The sequence below is a fragment of the Podarcis cretensis genome, assembly GCF_951804945.1.
Source record: "Podarcis cretensis genome assembly, chromosome: 9".
In the NCBI taxonomy this organism is placed as follows: Eukaryota; Metazoa; Chordata; class Lepidosauria; order Squamata; family Lacertidae; genus Podarcis; species Podarcis cretensis.
The window spans coordinates 69,517,411-69,538,153 of NC_137178.1; the positions used below are offsets into that span (position 1 = coordinate 69,517,411).

At 40.6% G+C, this 20,743-nt stretch overlaps 2 protein-coding genes across 7 annotated transcripts in view; both read left to right on the forward strand.

Annotated features, from left to right (window-relative positions):
• SLIT2 (slit guidance ligand 2) overlaps nt 1–20,743 on the forward strand; it is a 233,023-nt gene that overhangs the window by 201,053 nt on the left and 11,227 nt on the right. For all 6 annotated transcript variants that reach the window (XM_079989604.1, XM_079989605.1, XM_079989606.1 and 3 more), the window contains 7 exons: nt 1,075–1,199; nt 1,818–1,915; nt 3,840–3,979; nt 12,730–12,823; nt 17,960–18,097; nt 18,190–18,430; nt 19,882–20,012. In XM_079989604.1, the coding sequence (XP_079845730.1) occupies nt 1,075–1,199; nt 1,818–1,915; nt 3,840–3,979; nt 12,730–12,823; nt 17,960–18,097; nt 18,190–18,430; nt 19,882–20,012 (967 nt within the window). The remainder of the gene's footprint in view (nt 1–1,074; nt 1,200–1,817; nt 1,916–3,839; nt 3,980–12,729; nt 12,824–17,959; nt 18,098–18,189; nt 18,431–19,881; nt 20,013–20,743) is intronic.
• Nucleotides 1–20,743, forward strand: part of PACRGL (parkin coregulated like) — a 348,281-nt gene that overhangs the window by 73,231 nt on the left and 254,307 nt on the right. The gene's annotated exons all lie outside the window — the stretch shown is intronic.

Sequence of the window (20,743 nt, forward strand, 5' to 3'; positions counted from 1 at the left end):
AGCACAGGCTCAGAATCTTAGAAAATATGAAATAATTCAAACAGACCTAGAAGCAGAGCTCTGTCTCTCCTCCATTGGCCTTAGGCTGTTTCTCTCCCTTCAGGAGAGCTGCATTTTCATCCTCACTCCATGGAGTTTGAAAGACAAGGACTAAAGGCAACTCTCTAACAAAGTGAAGATTTGCAATTCAATACCTTCATCACATGATCAAATGCTCACTCTCAGCACAGAGTAAAACACAATCAACAGTTATTCATTAACCCAGAGTCCTTTAGAAAACAACTGTAGAAAACCCCCAATGTTAAACCAATATATATTTAGGCATTCTCATTTCAGTGTCAGTTAAGCCATTATACTTCCACAAGTTTTATATACCATGTTAGAATTGTAATTGTTACCATCTTGTTGTATCCTTCAATATCCTCTGTGAGCATCAGTATTGATATTGACAAGCCTTCCCATTACTTGACTTCTGTTTTCTGATCTTCTGTTTTCTTGGTATCTTCCTCTACTGCACCTACCCTTAAATATGGCTATGGCCTTGATATCATCTTCCTTCTGTTGAGTCCTCCATCTTCTGATGTTTTTCTTCTTCATTTGTGGCAATAAGGACTAGAGCCTGGATCAAAAACCTACCAGGTTCAAAAACTGAATTCCTGTAGTGGAAGGGTGGATGCTTGTAGCAAATGAAGTCACACAATCTCCTTCCTTTGAGTGGGAAGAGCCACATAAATTGGGCTTCTGGAGGTAATAGAACCAAAAAGACTAGTGGCCATTGATAGCCTTGTCCTCCACAAGTCCAGTCTCAATGAACCATTTTGTGCATTGTGCAGCTTTTTCTTGGTAAGGTTGTTCAGCTAGCAGCTGAGAGTAGCCTGGGCATCACATAAAAGCTACATGTCCACAGCCAGCGTATTGCATAAAAGTGTTGAATGATTGGCTAGTACAGATCTAGCTGAAGATCTAGCTATACATCTAGCTGTTAGTACAGATCTAACCCACCCTAGCTGAAAAGGTATTTGATAACAACAATGGCAGGCTTGTATCTGACTGTGAATTTGTGTTCCCTTGAAGGTCCTGTGGATGTCAGTATTATGGCCAAATGTAGTCCCTGCTTATCAAACCCATGCAAAAATGATGGAACTTGTAATAACGACCCTGTCGATTTCTACAGATGCTCCTGTCCCTATGGCTTCAAGGTATGGAGAACATATGAAGGTCATTTTTTCTTTTATTATATTGGGAACCCATCTTTCAGGCTAAGCCATGCCATTGGTCCATGTAGCCTAGTACTTTGGGATCACAGACTGAGCTTCCATCCTATAGGCCAAGCACATGCTCTGCCATTGGGTTTTGGAGAGTGGGAGAAGCAAGATTAACAGCAGGGTGGAGAAATGTATAAGGTAAAGGACCCCTGGACAGTTAAGTCCAGTCAAAGGCGACTATGGGTATGTGGTGCTCATCTCGCTTTCAGACCAAGGGAGCTGGCATTTGTCCACAGACAGCTTTCCAGGTCATGTGGCCAGCATGACTAAACTGCTACTGGCACATGGAGGACCATGACGAGTGCCAGAGCACATAGAAACACTGTTTACCCACCCACCTCAGTAGTACCTCTTTATTTACTTGCACTGGTGTGCTTTTGAACTGCTAGGTTGGCAGAAACTGGGACAGAGCAACAGGAGTTCACCCCATTTGGTGGATTCGAACAGTCAATATTCTGATTGGCAAGCTGTATATAACTGTGTTATTTTAAAAGAATAAACCAATTTGCCTTCCCTCTGTGCAATCTCACAACTTTGCTGTTTTATTCCTAGGGCCAGGACTGTGATGTTCCAATTCATGCCTGCATTAGCAACCCTTGTAAACAAGGAGGGACTTGTCACCTAAAAGAAGGTGAAAAGGATGGTTTTTGGTAGGTGTTTATCTGGAAACACAGAAGAGAAGCCTGTTGCTTTTGAAAGACTAGTCAGACTAGCAGAACCCAAGCACTCCCACACAAAAGTCTATGTGTGCTATTAGTAATCTTTGATCCCACAAAGTAATGAGAAGCGAGGACTATTAATAAGCACAAAAGCACAAACCCACAATGGTGGTTCTTCTAAAGCTTCAGGAAACAAAGTAACATCAATGAGCTTAATGTTCCCTGTTAAGTTTTTCTTTTAAATACGTTGTTATTAGTCAAGGCATAACAGGGCAAGACAACATGGTGTTGACTCTGTTATGCTAATTAATTGCTAGCTAGATCCCTGCTGGAAAGACTCTCAATTCAGCTGTTGTTCTGTGCATTATATCAACAGACAGCCTGTAAATGATCAGATGTAAATCCCAGTGAAACAGAAAATTAATGATTCATTGCCAAATCAGCACGCCAGTGGATAAACATGCTGTGAGCATTTTTAATCTAGAGTTATTTAATCACACACTACAATTACCCGAGATGTATTCCATGAATTATGAAATAGAGTTCTTTAATAAATGGATCCAATAATTTCAAATAAGAATGCTGATCCATTCTTCTATCTAGTTTAAAACCTTCTTGATTCCTGCTTTTCATTAAGAAATTATCCTTAATTTTACATCTAAATTTTGGGCAAAGGTTAGAGTGCTTTCTGTTTGAAATTAATCTGATGCATTTTAATACCATGGTAAATTAACATTTAATCACAGCTTCAAAGGACTAAAATGAGCAAGAAGCACTTCAGAACACGTTAGTTTGGTGGACTTACGTAGGGAAAGTTAGCAAATGTATCCAGAGTATCAGCTTACCATATTGTTCACCATGAATGCATATTGTCACCAGTACCCAATACAAACCAGGAGTAAATAAATTTAAATACAATTTATTCCTCAAAGAAGCTAAATTCCTTAAGTAGTGAGGTTTCAGCTCTCCTCTCTCTGTGTGTTTATATATATTCATTCCATAACATGCTAACATGTTTGAAATACATCCACACATGAATAAAGTACAAGTTCAGAACCAATTCTAGTATTGCTTCTGCAATAAATAAAACAAAACTTCCATTTAACTTAGTGTTCCCTAGTTACCTTCACTTCACCTTGCCGACAAAGGTCCATATATAAAGCTATGGTTTTCCCAGTAGTGATTTATGGAAGTGAGAGCTGGACCATAAAGAAGGCTGATCGCTGGAGAATTGATGCTTTTGAATCACGGTGCTGGAGGAAACTCTTGAGAGTCCCATGGACTGCAAGAAGATCAAACCTATCCATTCTGAAGGAAATCAGCCCTGAGTGCTCACTGGAAGAAAAGATCCTGAAGCTGAGGCTCCAATACTTGGGCCACCTCGTGAGAAGAGAAGACTCCCTGGGAAAGACCCTGGTGTTGGGAAAGATTGAGGGCAGAAGGAGAAGGGGACGACAGAGAACGAGATGGGTGGACAGTGTTCTCAAAGCTACGAACATGAGTTTGACCAAACTGCGGGAGGCAGTGGAAGACAAGAGTGCCTGGCGTGCTCTGGTCCATGGGGTCACGAAGAGTCGGACATGACTAAACGACTAAACAACAACAAAGTTACCTTCCTATTTTCAGTAATTCCCCATATTTTAACTATACACTTTGTGCTATGTTTTATGTTTGACAAATTTCTGGCATGGGTTTGTTGGCACAAAAACAGGTCAGTGGTATAAAAAGCAGCATAAATGATGCTGAGAGACATCAAAAGGCAATAAGAAGTACAGTTTAGATTCTCACGGCATGAATAGGGAATCTTTTTATTTATGTAAGAACATATCAGTCCTGGGGGATTAGGTCAAAGGTCCATTAGCTCAGCATCGTCTTCTCTCATGAACACTTCTCTGAAAAGGTTTCTCATTTACAGGTGTGCCTGTGCAGATGGATTTGAAGGTGAAAACTGCGAAGTGAACGTTGATGATTGTGAAGATAATGATTGTGAAAATAACTCAACCTGTGTTGATGGAATTAACAACTACACTTGCCTGTGTCCTCCCGAGTACACAGGTAGGAAAAAGGGAAATGATACTCTTAACAGCATTTAGCATGCTAATGCATTTGAATCACTTTTATTCTAGTTTGCTTGACTTTGCAATACCTTTTAGGAGGATTTAGCCTTTTGTTTAGCTGCTCTTGGCATTCTTACAAGCATTGCTATTATAATGGAAAATGTAGAACCTGGAAAAGCAAAAAACTGAAATAAGGAGCATTCCATTTTTCATTATTCCCTGATTGAACACACTGCAATTGATACTGCACTAAAATTGCTAAATAATTATGTCCCAGAAATTATTGGAATCCAGAAGAACCATTTTTCTGTATTCTGTCTGTCGCATAACTGCACCTCCATAGTTTTCCTTTCAGCCATGCAATTCTCTTTCACCAAACTGCAAATGCTTTTTGAAACTTGCACAAGTTATCGTTTGAAGGTGGGAAGAGGATGCTATTTTGAAGGTGGAAATGAAAGTCATATATGTGGGTCTGGTGTATTGGGGGAGATAGATGTTTATTTGCCTTTCTAAGAATACACACACACATCCTGCTATATCTTCCTGATTTAACCTAGCAAGCTATTGCTCCAACCTAACTAAAACATATTATATTAATTTATCAAGGCTGTAGAAGTCCAATTTGAAACAGGAATCATTTAGAAATGAATTCTCAGGTCTTGGAACTAATTTTGCCCCCTGTGTGTGGGTAACCATATACCTCCCCTCACATGTACATATTAAAAATAATAATTCTGTACTAGATTGTGTGCTTGTGTATCAGGGTGGGGGCTATGAAAAGAGGCAAATGTCATTTTTCATTTCAATATGCACCGTACTTGACAGTGATTGAAATAGCAAAGCATGGATAACTAGGTCAGTACTGAAACAAAGCCTGTCATTTTCTCAATAAGCATGAATGCCGGAGATCAGTTTTCTCATGCATAGTAAGAACGTTCTGGTATTTTATGTGAGTGGCAGATTAACCACATCTGCACAGGTCACGATGGCTAGAAATGGCTCCAAGTCTATAGAGTCTTCATAGAAGGAAGATTTGAGAAAGCGTTGGTAATGTTTTAATTGCCCTGTCCTTCAGTAGTTCCAGGATGGATCCTGATTTCATGGCTGGGCTCAGACACTCCTAAGTGTGTCCACCTGAACATGCTTAGGTGCTCCTCCAATTTCCTTGCTTTCAATGCAACAAGATTTGGGCAGCTCTCATGGGATGGTGACATTTGAGATAGGACCTGCACACTCACTCGTACCCCTACTACAATCCCCACAAACATGTTGCTTGAATGCCAAAATAGGATTATATAGTATCATGAAGCAGAAGTAGCTAGGCACAGCTCTGAAAGGCATGGATTATTGTTGTTATTATTATTTATTTATGCTACTGATAAGAAGGGAGAGATAATAAAATCAGCACTGAGCCACAGAGGTCTCTTGACTAGAAACTCACTTGAATTGCCAGCTCACGTAAAAATGGGTTATACAAACTGATATTTGGGCATGTTTTTGCTGACGTACTTGCAGCGGCTCAGAGCAAAAATGTTTTAAAGATTCAAACCAAAGGTCAGTTTTCAATTATAGCATTTCACAGATTTCAGAGACATGGATAATCTGGTTAGTTTTATATTGAAATGAAGCACTGAGGTTTTGCTCGTCATGGTGATTTAAAAGTGGATTTTGTGTTTGTTTTGGTGACTTCTCTTTTTTTGAGTTTCTCTCTGTATGTACAGTATATGGAAAATCAATGGGGCACAAGGAATGGAAAGATATATATTTTAAAAATCAGCAATTAGTCAAAATGGAAGGATTTGTAACTCAGCAATATATGAAGTTATTAAACTGCTTGCTTTGCATAAGTGCATATTCTGAGATCTAGTTTGGGTAGAAGATTGTTAGGTCTAGGGCCTTATCTCTGGTCATTATGGGCGTAGCCAGGATTGGGGAGGGGGCAGAACCGAAGTGGTTGGTCAGTTAGTTAAGTATTTCTATTTTTTTAACTTGTTCAGGGGAGCAAGCTGCCTCCCATTCCCCCCCCCCCCCGGCTATGCCCATGCTGGTCATTCTTTTCTGCTAGAATTTTCCTTTCAGTAGTGTCTGCAAGGCAGGCAGAATCCTAGGAATTAATTCCTGGTCTTGATCCGCACATACACTCTCAGCTCAGAGCAACAAAGCAAACTGATGCTTCACCTAGTTAGGCTGGTTATTGACTTAGATATCTTTTTTCTTCTTTAATGTTGTCATTGGTTCATTTCAGAGATAGGGGTCAGATTTTCAATTGGACATTTATTTATTTTTATTTAAAATATTTTTTATACCTTATTTGAAATAAAAATTATCAAAATGGTATACAAAGGCTAAAACATCAAATAAAGGCAAAAACCCGCCAGACATATAAACATAAAAGCAACTATGGTTATATATCACCTGAAAGGGCAAAACAGAAAAAATTTAACAAAGAGGGAATCATTCAAATCTCACATAGACCGGGGTTTCAACATTCTGGGGCCGCAGCAGAAAAGGCCTTGCTTCTTGTGAAAGATAATCCAGCCCTCATATGTGATGCAGTCTTTAACAGGGTCTCATTAAGACTTCTTAGTGGGAAGGGAACTCATATGGGAGAAGGTGTCCTCTGGGATAATAAAATAAATTCTGAGCCCAGAAATGTATTAGTTGGCAGTGTAGCTGTTTTGAAATAGGTACAGGTGACAACCATTTTGCGTGGGTGTTCCGTTCCCAGCCCCCACATGCATTGACGAAGCACCCCCCCCACACACACTCTGTTCCGCCCGTATCCTTCCCTCTTCTGGGTCCAAACGGATCCACACATCGGTGATTGCACATCCTTTGGATGTGCCTAAAATGTTAATCACTGACAAAAATGGTTTGAGCTAATCAGTAACTGAACTGTTGCATTTTTCAGCAGCTGAAGTGTGTGAATTATCTTAAAGGGCAGCCCAATGTATACTGTATCACTGTAACTCAGTATGGAGGCAAGCAAAACAGAAATAAAAGTGGCCAGGTCTCTTGTCTTCTAGTAGCAAGTGCAGGTGCAATGTGAGCCAATGTCAGTCTGGGCATATACCGTATTTTTTGCTCCATAAGATGCACTTTTTTCCTCCTAAAAAGTAAGGGGAAATGTTTGTGTGTCTTATGGAGCAAATGCGTAGTCCCTGGAGCTGAATTGCCCTGGGGCAAAAAGCAGATCGTGCTCTTTTTTTTTTTTTTTAGAAAGAGGGAAGGGGGTGTTGAAACTAAGCCGCTGAGCAAGCGATCAGCAAGCGATTGGGAGGGACATAAGGGACTCTAGAGACAAAGGAGGCTGCCTGGGAGGGGGGGAGGTAAAAGCACATGGATACTCAGGATTTTTGCATTGGGTCACCCCGAATTCACCATCAGATCACACAGCATGTCCATGGCTATAGCCTGCACCCAAAAAATCACACATTCACTGTTTTGTGGGGCCGCAATGGCGCAAAAACGTGGTTAGAAAGCACGGATCCACATGGATTCTCAGGATTTTTGCACTGGGCTACCCCAAACTCACCGTCAAATCACATATCATGTCTGTGGCCACAGCATGAACCACAAAAAAATCATACATCCACTGTTTTGTTCAGAATATTTTTTTTCTTGTTTTCCTCCTCTAAAAACTAGGTGCGTCTTATTGTCAGGTGCGTCTCATGGAGTGAAAAATACGGTACCTGCAAACCTGGACCTCCAGGAGCAGTGCTAGCTCCATTTTGTTAGAGTGTGATCCCATATAGAATAAGTGTTCCCCAACCAAGATGGTCAAGGGTCTGGAAAACAAGCTTTATGAGGAGCATTTGAAGGAGCTGGGTATGTTTAGCCTGGAAAAGAGGGGACTAAGAGGAGATATGATGGTCGTCTTCAAATATCTAAAGGGCTGTCACATGGAAGATAGAGCAAACTTGTTTTCTCCTACTCTGGAGAGTAGGACCCAAACCAATGGCTTAAAGTTACAAGAAAGGAGATTCCGACTAAACATGTTTAGAACCATGGTGGGGTTTTTTTTTACATTTGCTGTGTTTTAAAAGCTGCACTTTCTCTTTTCTTAATAGATTCAGGATTACCTACTTCTCTTTTAAACCTGTGTAACAGAGACTCTTAGCATTCTGCACGATAAACCGTAGCTGGAAATAAAGTGCTGTGACTTTAGGGACCTAGCAAGTGAGGCTGGAAGCACCTAATGCTATTGTGTTGCCGAATCTAGTCAGACCCTTCAATGGAGGGTCATTGGAGCTCCACATGGGATGAGATATTAGTGTAATAAATAACCATTTAAACAAATTATCAGCGGATCCTTGTATTCCTATTTCAGCTGGCTAGATTTGGCAGGCTCCAGTTTTGTTTGAGGAAAACACCAGTGCCCTCTAGAGGGGAATGTACAAAGCTTTGACAAAATGTTCCAAATGAAACTTCAAATAAAATGTTATGTGTGTCCTAAAAGGTTAAAAAAACACAACACCCCCCCAAACCCCCATCATCTTTAACTAGCAGATGAAACTCTTGTCTGGCTTTCTTAATGTATTCACATTTGTGCTCCACAATCTTTTGAATGTTGGGATCATTAAGTGTGCATTCTGTAGAATAGATTATCTAGTCATTTTTCTTGCTGCTCATTATCATCTGCCATTAAGGTCATATGTATCTTTGGTCAAGCAAAGCTCTTTCTATGCTGGTAGTGGCACATACCTCTTTTGTGTGTTTTGTTGTGTAGCTGATAAAAATGAAAAGCTGTCTTCACTTTTGCTACATCAGTTTAGCTTTTCCGCTGCTGTTAGTTGTGCATTATTTTATTTGTGCTATGCTGTTTCAGTACAATGTAAAAGTCTCTTTGTCTCTTCTGTCTTTGTTACCACAAGCTGCTAATCTGAATGAAGTGGAAAAAGGTTAGTTGCCTTTTAAGCCTATTTCATTACCTTGGTTTCTCTTTTCCCTTTTACTTCAGTCTCCTTATATGGGTTTCAGCTACTGAAACAGCCATCAAAAGATATTTAGCACACTCATCCAAAAAATGCTTTCATTAAGTTTAATCATATCTTGGTCAAAGGTCCCTCTGCAGATCTTTATATTCCAGAACAAACTCTTTAAAAGTGAACAGTTTTGTGTTCATCCTACTGAAAAGATGTATTGAAAATTGCCACTTTGACAATGCAACTTAAATTATTAATTCTGAGTTTATTAATATTTTATCATTCATAGGATTCTAATATCAAGAGAAGTAGGGTGGCTTTTTTTTTGGTCTAAATTTCACTTCAGTTTCCTCTACTGAAACAATTTCTAGGACTTTTCACAAGTTTGACCAAAAGGCTGTTTTCTGTCCGAGAATGTGTAGCGAGTGTGTGCGTGCATGTCTCCTTTCCTAAGTAATGTATTAACGGATTGTTAAACTAAATACCCAGCCAGGGATTATATTCCCTGACAAAAGAAAATGTGATGGAGAAAAGTTTTAAGAAAGCCCCTATCTCTCTCAGTCTCAGTACTGCAACTTGATTGTGGAGATCAGCCTTTTAGATCATTTAGGAAACAAACTTGACTTGATTTGATATGCGGAAATAATTCCTACCTTACAGGCATATTGTAAAGATTACTGATATAACATATGGGAAATCTTTAGTTGTCTTAAAGTGCTATATGAATGCTAAATATTGTATCAGATATCATTTCTTATGGCCATCTTTAATAAACTAATATATGAATATTTACATACTGTCTTTCCAGGGCAAGGTAGATTTCATTAATATAGCAGTGAAAATGTAAAAAAGCCCCACATATTTAAGTACTGTGTAAGAGGTTACAGCAGTCATTTTATGGAGATTACCACTTCCCCATGGTAATTCCCACAAGAGCAATTCGGATTACTCATCAGATTGCCATTTCCATGTTGTTTAGATTCAACTTGCTGGTTTAATATCACTCTTTTGCCCACATCTTCCAGTTGCTGATTTGGGGCCAAGGAAAGATTGACGCTTTAAAAACATGTAGATCAGGGTGTTCATTAATGACACCGGTCTCCAAAGTTCAAGTTGATATCTTCTGGCAGATTCATTCTCTCTCCTTTCCACACTCTTTTCTCGCACACTCCTATCTGCGTGTGTAAGGAGTGGAGATAGATTACTGAAAATTGTCTTTCTTCCAAACCATTGCAAGCTGGCTGGGCTGCTGTGAGCAGTGTAACAAAACACAATTCCCATGAATTTGTTTTTGCTTCACTGATCTATCTGCCTATACCAAGGCAAAACCACACTCATGCTGCTGCTGCCTAAAATGTAATTTAGATCAGTGGCTGAGGACCACAGACAAGATTTCAGGAGCTGCTTTAAGTGCTTCAAAGACCTTCTGCGCGTGTTCTTACTTACCCCGCTTTGAACAGCAGACATGTCACACCAGAAGCTCAAGATGAAACACCCTCATTTTCAAAATAGGATGAGAACTGTTTAGAGAGACCCACAGTGTCCTTAACAATAGTGTTTGTGGTAATGCAGAAGATTACAACTAGAAGAGTTAATTGGTTTTTGGGATGTATGAAATTTTATTTTTTTTAAATTTTTTTTGGGGGGGTCAAAGTTTACTCCAGTGGAAATATACTCAAGTATGATTGGTTCATTGTAACCATGTAGAGCAATATTCCTTAAGTGTAGTCATAAGGTAAAGGTAAAGGGACCCCTGACCATTAGGTTCAGTCGTGACCGACTCTGGAGTTGCGGTGCTCATCTCGCTTTATTGGCCGAGGGAGCCAGCGTACAGCTTCCGGGTCATGTGGCCAGCATGACTAAGCTGCTTCTGGTGAACCAGAGCAGCTCACGGAAACGCCGTTTACCTTCCTGCCGGAGCGGTACCTATTTATCTACTTGCACTTTGACATGCTTTCAAACTGCTAGGTTGGCAGGAGCTGGGACCAAGCAACAGGAGCTCACCCCGTTGCGGGGATTCGAACTGCCGACCTTCTGATCAGCAAGTCCTAGGCTCTGTGGTTTAACCCACAGCGACACCCGCATCCCAAGTGTAGTCATAGTGGCTGCATATGGCTATCAGGTGGACACCAAGGCATAAAGATTGGAGTTGGAAAGGCAGTTTGGAAGAAAAAATAGCAGCAAAGAGGAAGGAACAATGAAGGATGATTATAAGAAGATGGAACAGAAACCATTGATTGGAGAGCATGCTTGCCCCAGGCCCTTGGAGGCAATAGTTGAGGGCCAGAGGCAAATGTTCATTTCTTTTTCTTTTTTTAAAAATAATATTTATTAAGAGTTTAAAGATTACAAAAAGAAAGAAAGAAAATTAAAACAAATCAATATAATACAATACAAAAACAAAAACAAAAACACTACGTAAAATATTGAATTAACAAAACAAAACAAAAACAATTAAAAACACTTCCACTGTTTTCAATCTTAGCTTTCATTCACTTGTTTCATTGACTTCCTCATGCCTCCCTTTTTGTATTCCACTTCAATTAACTGTTTCAGCAATTCCTCTCCATCTTCCTCTGTTTTCTGTCCTGTAATTAATCTTAACATATTCTAACCTTATTTTTTTCCCTTTAATACATTAACAATCTATCTGTACCTAGTTCCTTATAACATTTCTGCCAAAGCCATATAACTTCATTCCACCATTTTCCTAAAGCTCATTAATTTTACAATATTTCTGTAAATAATCTTTACATTTTTTTCAATCTTCTTCCACCGACTCTTCTCCCTGGCAAATGTTCATTTCTTACTCATTACTAACCCTTACCTCCCCCCCCCCCCGTACAAGTCAATAGTTTGGCCGAAAGGGAGAAGCAAAAGCAGTGGAGGGAACTGTTGATAGACCATATCTTGGTTGCACAAAGCGCAAATTAAGACCCACTGAAAGAGCCATGGCCATAGCCTAATTTATGCTTCACCTTTGTATTATGGAAACTGCTCCCCCCATGGCTGCTTACTATGGTCATATGTATCTTGGAAAAGTGTATGTGGAGCCAATATTAACATTTCTACCTAGCTAAGCATCATATCCCCTTGTAGTTCGAAATTAGTCTGTTGCTGGTTGCACAATAAATGCATGTGAGAGTTGCATGACACCGGTGTGGTATGGGAACAAGCTATGGAGAAGAACTAAGCACAGGGTGAATGGTCTGTGTGAGCTCCCATGTAGTCTGCCCAAAGAAGAGAAGACAAATCTTTATAAAAAGCTTGGAACTTTTCATAGAGTCCAATTTCTATATATTCAATTTTTCAAGGATATTGGTTGGGGAAACATCTTTGTCTCATTAAAATGTGCTTGCTGCTCCCTTTGTTAAACTGTCTTAAAACCTCAGCTGTGTTATAATATAATGATATTTTAGTCAGTTGATTAGTCTATTAGTAGGATGACCGATCTGCTGTCGTCTCTGCGCCACAGGGAACGTTTATTGTCAAACTGTTAATCAACCTCTTTGGGGCAGTTATGCGTGTCTGCCTGAATTTGCTGGCCTGATTTTTATCGATTGCCCAGAGCAAATCCAACTGTATAAGCAAACGAGTTAAATGGCAGTTTTGCAGACAAAGAGATGTTGCCGAAGAAAAGTCATGAGAAGCGAGATTACAGCGGGAGAAAAAGAGATTATCATTTGCCAAGTATTTTAGCAGCTTATGCGACTGGAGCTGCTTGGCTGTACTAAAAGTTGCTATAGAAATAAATAGTTTTTACACTTTGCTTCCCATGTCCCGTGGTGGTCTCGTAATGGTGATTGGATATACTTTGTTACAGGTGAGCTATGTGAAGAGAAGCTGGATTTCTGTGCCCAAGACCTGAACCCCTGTCAGCATGACTCCAAGTGCATCTTAACACCCAAAGGATACAAGTAAGCCCTGTATCTTTATAGTCCACTCTGTTTGTGTTTTTAATCGCTGCTTTGTCCTCCTCAATGGCTGTGGGCTTTGTTTTTCCATGGGGGTGAATTGTGCTGTCAATCCTCATTCACGGGAGTTGTGATCACAAAATAATGGCTCAATAGATTTTTCCTTTGGTTTGCATGGAGCCCTGTGTAATAACATGAAGATTCTCTGTCGAGTGACCAGTTTCCTAGCAGTGTGGATTAAGTACTGACAATGAAGAATTGAGAGTTTTTATGCTCTGTGACAATCCACACAAAATCCTTTTGGTTACTTGGACTAGGAAGTGAATAATTATGCTAAATTAAAGCTGGATTATGAAGCTGTAATTACATGATGGGTTATTAGCAAGACACATTGGAAACCATTATACAATAAGGAGGTTCATCACCAGGAAGGCTAATCTTTAATTAAATGACATCCTTATTATCATTAATTAGTATGCACACTTGAAAAGTGGTTTTTAATGGACTTTAGATGAGTAGATTTCAGGAACCTGTTGTTCTGATCTGCACCTGTTTTATGTACTATGTTGTGTTGTGCCAAAACAGCAGTGGGCCCATTGTGAGTTGTCATTCTAAGCACATTTAGACACCAGTTTCCATTCTACAGTGCCAACTTTAGTTAATTCAAGCATTTGTGTGAACATAACACCCACCTAGTGGAACTGGTATTTTGATCATCGTGGTTTGGTCACGTTTATTTGTTCCCTTTCTTTGACCCTTGAGAGGTGGAAGTGGGAAATAAGAAGTCAAGAGACCAGGACAGGCCTGCAAAACTAAGAAACCACCAAGCCAACAAAAGCCCAACAGTCATGTGTGTTAGTTCATATGGGCTTGGCAAGCCTCTTGTTTGAGTTGATTGCCTGGGACTGTAAAAATGAGGAAAGTTAGCCATGCATTGTAGTTTGCCAATTGATTGACAACAGTCTGCATCTGACTTGGTGAGTCGCCAGGTGTGCAGATTTGCACCACTGAGAGAATGGAGGAAAGGTGTGTACAAGGTGGTTGCTTTTCTTATTGGGTGGGTAATATTTAGCACAGCTGATAAAACATAGAAGGGTTTTCATTGAAGAGCAGATAAGTCATTCAACATTGTTGAAAGCATATTGGTGACTTATTGCGTTGCGATTTTTATTCATGATGAATGCAGCCACAGGTTGTGCCAACCAGTATTAGAAACTGAGATATGAAAGCTAGGAGTTAAATAGCACCTTAATCCTAGGTTATGGGCGCAACAACAAAATGTCTAGACATTTTTATAACAAGAATACAAAGCTGAAAATGAATGAACTGCAGCCAAAATATTATGTTCATTTTTCACATAGGCTAGTCCTTCCCCTGCCCACCCCCCTAATATTCTTATTGTTAAGTTGTGGGTGAACATATCAGACGACACAGCGATTCTTCAAATAGCTCTTGTTTATTCAGAGGCCAGAACAGAACTGAACTTAAGGGGTCAGTCAACCTGCTTATATAGAGCTCCAGTACAACGTTACTGTAGCAACTTTCTAAAACTATCCAATCACTGAACGTCACTTTCGATCCTTCATTTGCATAACTATCTACAGTATCCCCCTGCTGGCCCAGGGTGAGAATGTCAGTACATAACACCTATAGGGGTCTCTTCTCCAGTCTTCAGAGTAGCTGGAAGTGGGGAGGCAGGAAAAGGCCCTCCTTTCCTTCCACTCTGCAGTTTTAATCTGAAATCTTAGGCGCAGTACTGCGCCCAGAGCTCAGAAACTGCTCACGCTAATGAAATTCCCTGTTGCAAAATGCGCCTAGAACAATGGGAGTTTTGAACACTGGTTCCAACACTGAAATGCTTACGGTAACTCATGAAGGATCTGTGCCAGACTGCAATTCTAACTCCACTTACCTGGGAATAAAGGTAAAGGGACCCCTGACCATTAGGTCCAGTCGTGACCGACTCTGGGGTTGCGGCGCTCATCACACTTTACTGGCCAAGGGAGCTGGCGTACAGCTTCTGGGTCATGTGGCCAGCATGACTAAGCCGCTTCTGGCGAACCAGAGCAGCGCACGGAAACGCCGTTTACCTTCCCGCCGGAGTGGTACCTATTTATCTACTTGCACTTTGACGTGCTTTCGAACTGCTAGGTTGGCAGGAGCAGGAACCGAACAACGGGAGCTCACCCCGTTGCAGGGATTTGTACCTGGGAATAAGCCCCACTAAATTCAGCTGGACTTATTTCTGAGTGGACATGGTTAGGATTGTGGCCTACGTCGCTGAAATGCTGAGCCAATCCTGGCCATTGTAATTCACAAGTAACTTATAACAGCTTCATGTACTACAGTATGTGCTATTTGAGTAGTGTTACAAATGACGAACAAAAAGCAGTATTCCTAAGAATTGATAAATATTGTAAGTTAATTTACCAAACAGGTTCAAATGAAAACTTGCTTTTCCTAGGCATTGTACGTTGTTGCTAGGAATTATGTGCAATTGATTAGCCAATATTCACTAGAAATGTAAGACAAGTAACAAAATTAAGAAATATTCTCTATTATTTGGGATAACATTAAATATTACTTTAAGAAGAAAATAGCAATTTATTTGTAATGACTACTGAACCAAATCCACATGCATGAATTGTAGTGCCTTTGTAATCTACAAACCATCTTAGCAGAATTATTCAACTGTACAATATAGTTAATTTTAATATTATTTTTACAACATGTCAAACTTGAGTGGCACTTAGATACACACAGAATATTATTTTTGACATTTTAAATTAAATAAACTGGGTGAAAGGTATTTTATGAAATGCCTAGGCAATGTTTGGAACGATAGATATTTAGTACTTGGTTTGGTTGTTGGAGTGGTAAAGATATCCTAGGTATTTTTAGATGACCTGTATGAAAATTTTGCCTGTAACGAACACTTTTCCAGGCAAAAGCAGGAACCTTAATGTGGAATCTAGTCCTACGTAAGAATGCACAAGCTGTTGCAAAGAGAAGTGCAAAATACTTCTTTTAACCCTTCTACCCCGCCCAGTAATTTAGATTTATTGATAATAGACGTGGATTCCCGACCCAATATATTATTCCCATTGTTGCAATAAATTAGTGCCAACATCTCTTCTCTTGCTATACTGTTGGATAGTGCTTTGAGCCAACATAGAATTGACAGACTGATCTTTTGGAAACATAGGTCAGAATGATTTTTATAGTCCAACATTTTCTTCTCCGACAGCTTTTTGTGGTCTGAAGCGGAAGCCTTTCACACCACCTATAATCCCTGGTACCAGGGATTCAGTCTGGGCAGTGCTATTTTTCTAGAAAAAGGGGTTCCAGAACTCACCTTCTCCAAGTGTCAGTCCAAAAATTGCCACCTTTCATTGTTGCCTTCAGTGCTTGCCTGAACAGGTCTCATCTTCCAAGCAGAAATCTCTTCTAAACATCTCTGAGCCAAGAATGTGGCATAGATCAGCTGAAACTCATGCAAGCCACTTGATGCGGTTAAGTTGTTCATAAATTCTATTGGACAGAAGCCAGGTACAGCATCAGAAACATGAGTAAGCCACATCCTGGGAAGTAATTTGACCTGTGCCTTTGGAGGGGAAAAAAATGTCTGGAGGATGCAAGCTGTCTGTAGCAGATCTAATTGTTACATCCTGTTTGTCAGCTGACCAGCAGAATGTGGGGCTCTCCTTTTTTAAAATTCTCCAAAGCTGTGCTGCCTCTGCCTAAGTTAGGCTTTCTCAACCTCAGCCCTCCAGATGTTTTTGGTCTACAACTCCCATGATCCCTAGCTAGCAGGACCAGTGGTCAGGGATGCTGGCAATTGTAGTCTCAAAACATCTGGAGGGCTGAGGTTGAGGAAGCCTGGCCTAAGTCTTTGAGAAAGGTCAGACTTATTATTTGAAAATCCATGAAACTGCTTGGGAAACAACATGTTTCTATGTAACACACCTTCACAAGGTTTCTAAAGTAAAGGTAAAGGTAAAGGGACCCCTGACCATTAGGTCCAGTCGTGACCGACTCTGGGGTTGCGACGCTCATCTCACTTTACTAGCCGAGGGAGCCAGCGTACAGCTTCCGGGTCATGTGGCGAGCATGACTGAGCCGCTTCTGGCGAACCAGAGCAGCACATGGAAACGCCGTTTACCTTCCCACCGGAGCAGTACCTATTTATTTACTTGCATTTTGACGTGCTTTCGAACTGCTAGGTTGGCAGGAGCAGGGACCGAGCAACGGAAGCTCACCCTGTCATGAGTAGGTTCCAAGAAATTTGAAAGGGACCCTCACCTCCTGGGCTCACCTGATTGCTTACATCCGGCATCTCCTATCTACTTAGTCAACCTTGATCAGCACATTTGGAAATCTTTGGATGCAGTGAAATGAAGGCAGGGCCTTAGGCAAGCCCTGCTGCCTAGTGGCCAGGTAGTTGCTGAACTCTTTTCCATCCTTCCAGAGGAAAGGAATAAAAATCTCAGCAGTTTTTCTCCCTAAACATTTTCTGAAGATCCCATAACCTATGACCTTGATAAAATAAACTTGACGTTACTCATTAAAAAGTGGAGTCAAAACTTTGTAGGTAACAGCTAAATCTAGCATCTCATTTTTCATCTTTGTTAGGTGAAAAAAATGCATTTCTATTCATGCTAATTTGACATGAAGTATAATATTAGTTCAGTCGATGTTTTCAAGTTAACATGTATAAGCTCTGAGCAAAAATATTTGTCTAGATCTCTCCAACTAAGGTTCGTGTATTTGCTAATTTTGAAAAAGTATGTGTGCGGCTCCAGTTGCAAAGAGAGCTGTCAGAATGATTCATGAGAGCCCTCAAGATGTACATTCTGAATATTTGATGTAATGTCAGATAATCAGACAAAACAGAAAACAAGGCAAAGCTGACAAACATTAAATTGTGGTCTCTCATGCAAAGCAAGGTCTTCAATCAATATACCAGCTTTCACCACCAAGCTCTAAAATACTTTCTTCAAAGTACAGTACAATGCATCTTGAAAACTGAAGACATTTTTTTTTAACAATCATTGTCTTTCCCTCTTCCCACCCTGAAACCTCCAGCTTCCTGCTTAGCAGTTAGGAATTGCAATTACCCATGTATTTTCCACTCTGCAGATGCAACTGCACACCAGGCTACATAGGAGATCACTGTGATGTTGACTATGACGACTGCCAGGACAACAAGTGTAAAAATGGAGCGCAGTGTACTGATGCAGTGAATGGTTATACATGCATATGCCCTGAAGGGTACAGGTAAGGGCAATTCAGAAGAGCATGACAAAATATTTGCTATCACTTCCAAAGAATAACTTGTTGGACATGATTGTGTCTTTGTTTGCATATAGTGGACTCTTCTGTGAGTTTTCACCACCAATGGTCTTGCCTCGCACCAGCCCATGTGATAATTATGAGTGTCAAAATGGAGCCCAGTGCATCATCAAGGCCAATGAGCCAAACTGCCAATGTCTGTCAGGTTACCAGGGTGATAAATGCGAAAAGCTGGTCAGCATAAATTTTGTAAATAAAGAATCCTACCTGCAGATTCCTTCAACAAAGATTCACCCCCAGACCAATATCACTCTTCAGGTAAGGCAAGGTGCTATTAAATCCACCGATCATAAAATTCCTAGTATGGCTGGTGGTGGTGGGAATTATGGAACCCATCCCATGTTTCTGACATTTAGGACAAGGGTGGGGAAACTGTGGCTTTCTAGATGTTACTAGACTGTAACTCCCATCATACCTGACGATGGGCTATGACAGCTGGGGGTTATTGGAGCTGGAATCCAAAAGCATGTGCCAGGACATGGATTCCTCACCCCTCATTTAAGGCATGTAAAGGTAAAAGACCCCTGACAACTAAGTCCAACGAACGACTCTGGGGTTGCGGCACTCATCTTGTTTTACTGGCCGAGGGAGCCGACGTTTGTCCGCAGACAGTTTTTCCGGGTCATGTGGCCAGCATGACTAAGCCACTTCTGGCGAAACCAGAGCAGCGCATGGAAGCGTCATTTACCTTCCCACCGGAGTGGTACCTATTTATCTACTTGCACTTTTTTGCATGCTTTTGAACTGCTAGGTTGGCAGGAGCTGGGACCAAGCAACAGGAGCAACAGCGGGGATTCAAACCGCTGACCTTCCGATCGGCAAGCCCTAGGCTCAGTGGTTTAGACCACAGCGCCACCCGCGTTCCTATTTAAGGCATGTGGTTTGCATCATTTGCCACAATGCTGCATTACCATTGTGGGTTAATGAATCCAAGCCACTTCCTTTTCACTGCGTAAGAATGGCAGTGAAAGGTGGGGAAAGGAGCATTTTTGGGAAAGTAGAGACCAGGGAAAGGGGTGTAACCTTTCCCCCATTGATTGTTTTCTCCTTGCGAGTACCTCTCTCCAAGCTGCTTTTCCCTAGTTGTGTTTGCCACATCAAGTGCAGTTAACCACCTAGTTTGGGGAGGTTTAGGAGAAAAGCAGCATGATGCGAGGAAGAGCTATGCTTTTTTAAATGCCATGATTGAATATACCATGAGTCTGTCTCATGACACCAGTGTGGTGTAGTGGTTAAGAGCGGTGAACTTGTAATCTGGTGAACCGGGTTCGCGTCTCCGCTCCTCCACATGCAGCTGCTGGGTGACCTTGGGCCAGTCACACTTCTCTGAAGTCTCTCAGCCTCATTCACCTCACAGAGTGTTTGTTGTGGGGGAGGAAGGGAAAGGAGAATGTTAGCCGCTTTGAGATTCCTTTGGGTAGTGATAAAGCAGGATTTCAAATCCAGACTCCTCTTCTTCTTCTCAATGTGATGCATAAAATGCCTCCAAGCAGAACAGCACTAATGGCTCTGGCTCTCAAATGTTACACAAAACTGCTATTTCAATAATAATTGATTACATTAGTGAAAATAAATGTTTGATTTTGTTACCTGGGCAACCCGATATGATTTTTTTTAAATAATACTTTTTTTTCATTTGAAGTAAATATATATATATTGAAATGTCTTTCTTTCATGGTCTTCTAATGGAAACTTTGGTTTGCCACAAGATTGCCACGGATGAGGATAGTGGAATCTTACTGTATAAAGGTGACAGAGACCATATAGCTGTGGAACTGTACCGTGGACGAGTGAGGGTCAGTTATGATACAGGATCATACCCAGCCTCTGCCATTTACAGGTTGGTCTATAAATAATAATTCATTTTTTTATATAGTCTTCATATCTTTCTATTTTTTGAGGTGCCTGGATTCCCACCCACCCAATAGCTACTGACATTAGGGCTGGGCGATACCTGGTTTTCAACATCACAATACATCACCAGCTAAACATCGTGATATACCAATATATCACAATGTCTGAAATAAGGATGGAACTACGTAGAGGTGAACAGGGTAACATCTGGGCAACCGCTGCTACTTAGGGGTTTAAAACTGCTAAATGATGATATTATCAAATCACCTCATGGTCACTTTCATCAGGCAAGCCAAAATGTACCCCAAGAGGACTTTTGGTTTTGGGCTTGGCTACCAAATGGTGGTCATTCAGAACAATCCAGAGTACAGCAATGAGTCATAATGAATACAAATAATCTGGGAGAATATTGAAGAAAAATAATGAATACAAATAATCTGGGAGAATATTTAAGAAAAATTACAATTTGATGCATACCATTATATCATAGAATCATAGAATTGTAGTCCAGCCCTCTGCGATTCAGGAAATTCAGCTAAAGCATCAATCAATCAATAGACTTTATTTGCGTAGCCGACAGGCTATAGCATCAAAGGACAAACACCGACAAAAAATACATTACAAATATAATTACCATAAAATCTTATGACCTATTAAAACCCTAGGTAGAAGCTGGATTATCATTCAGCTAAAGCATCCATGGCAGATTGGCCTGAT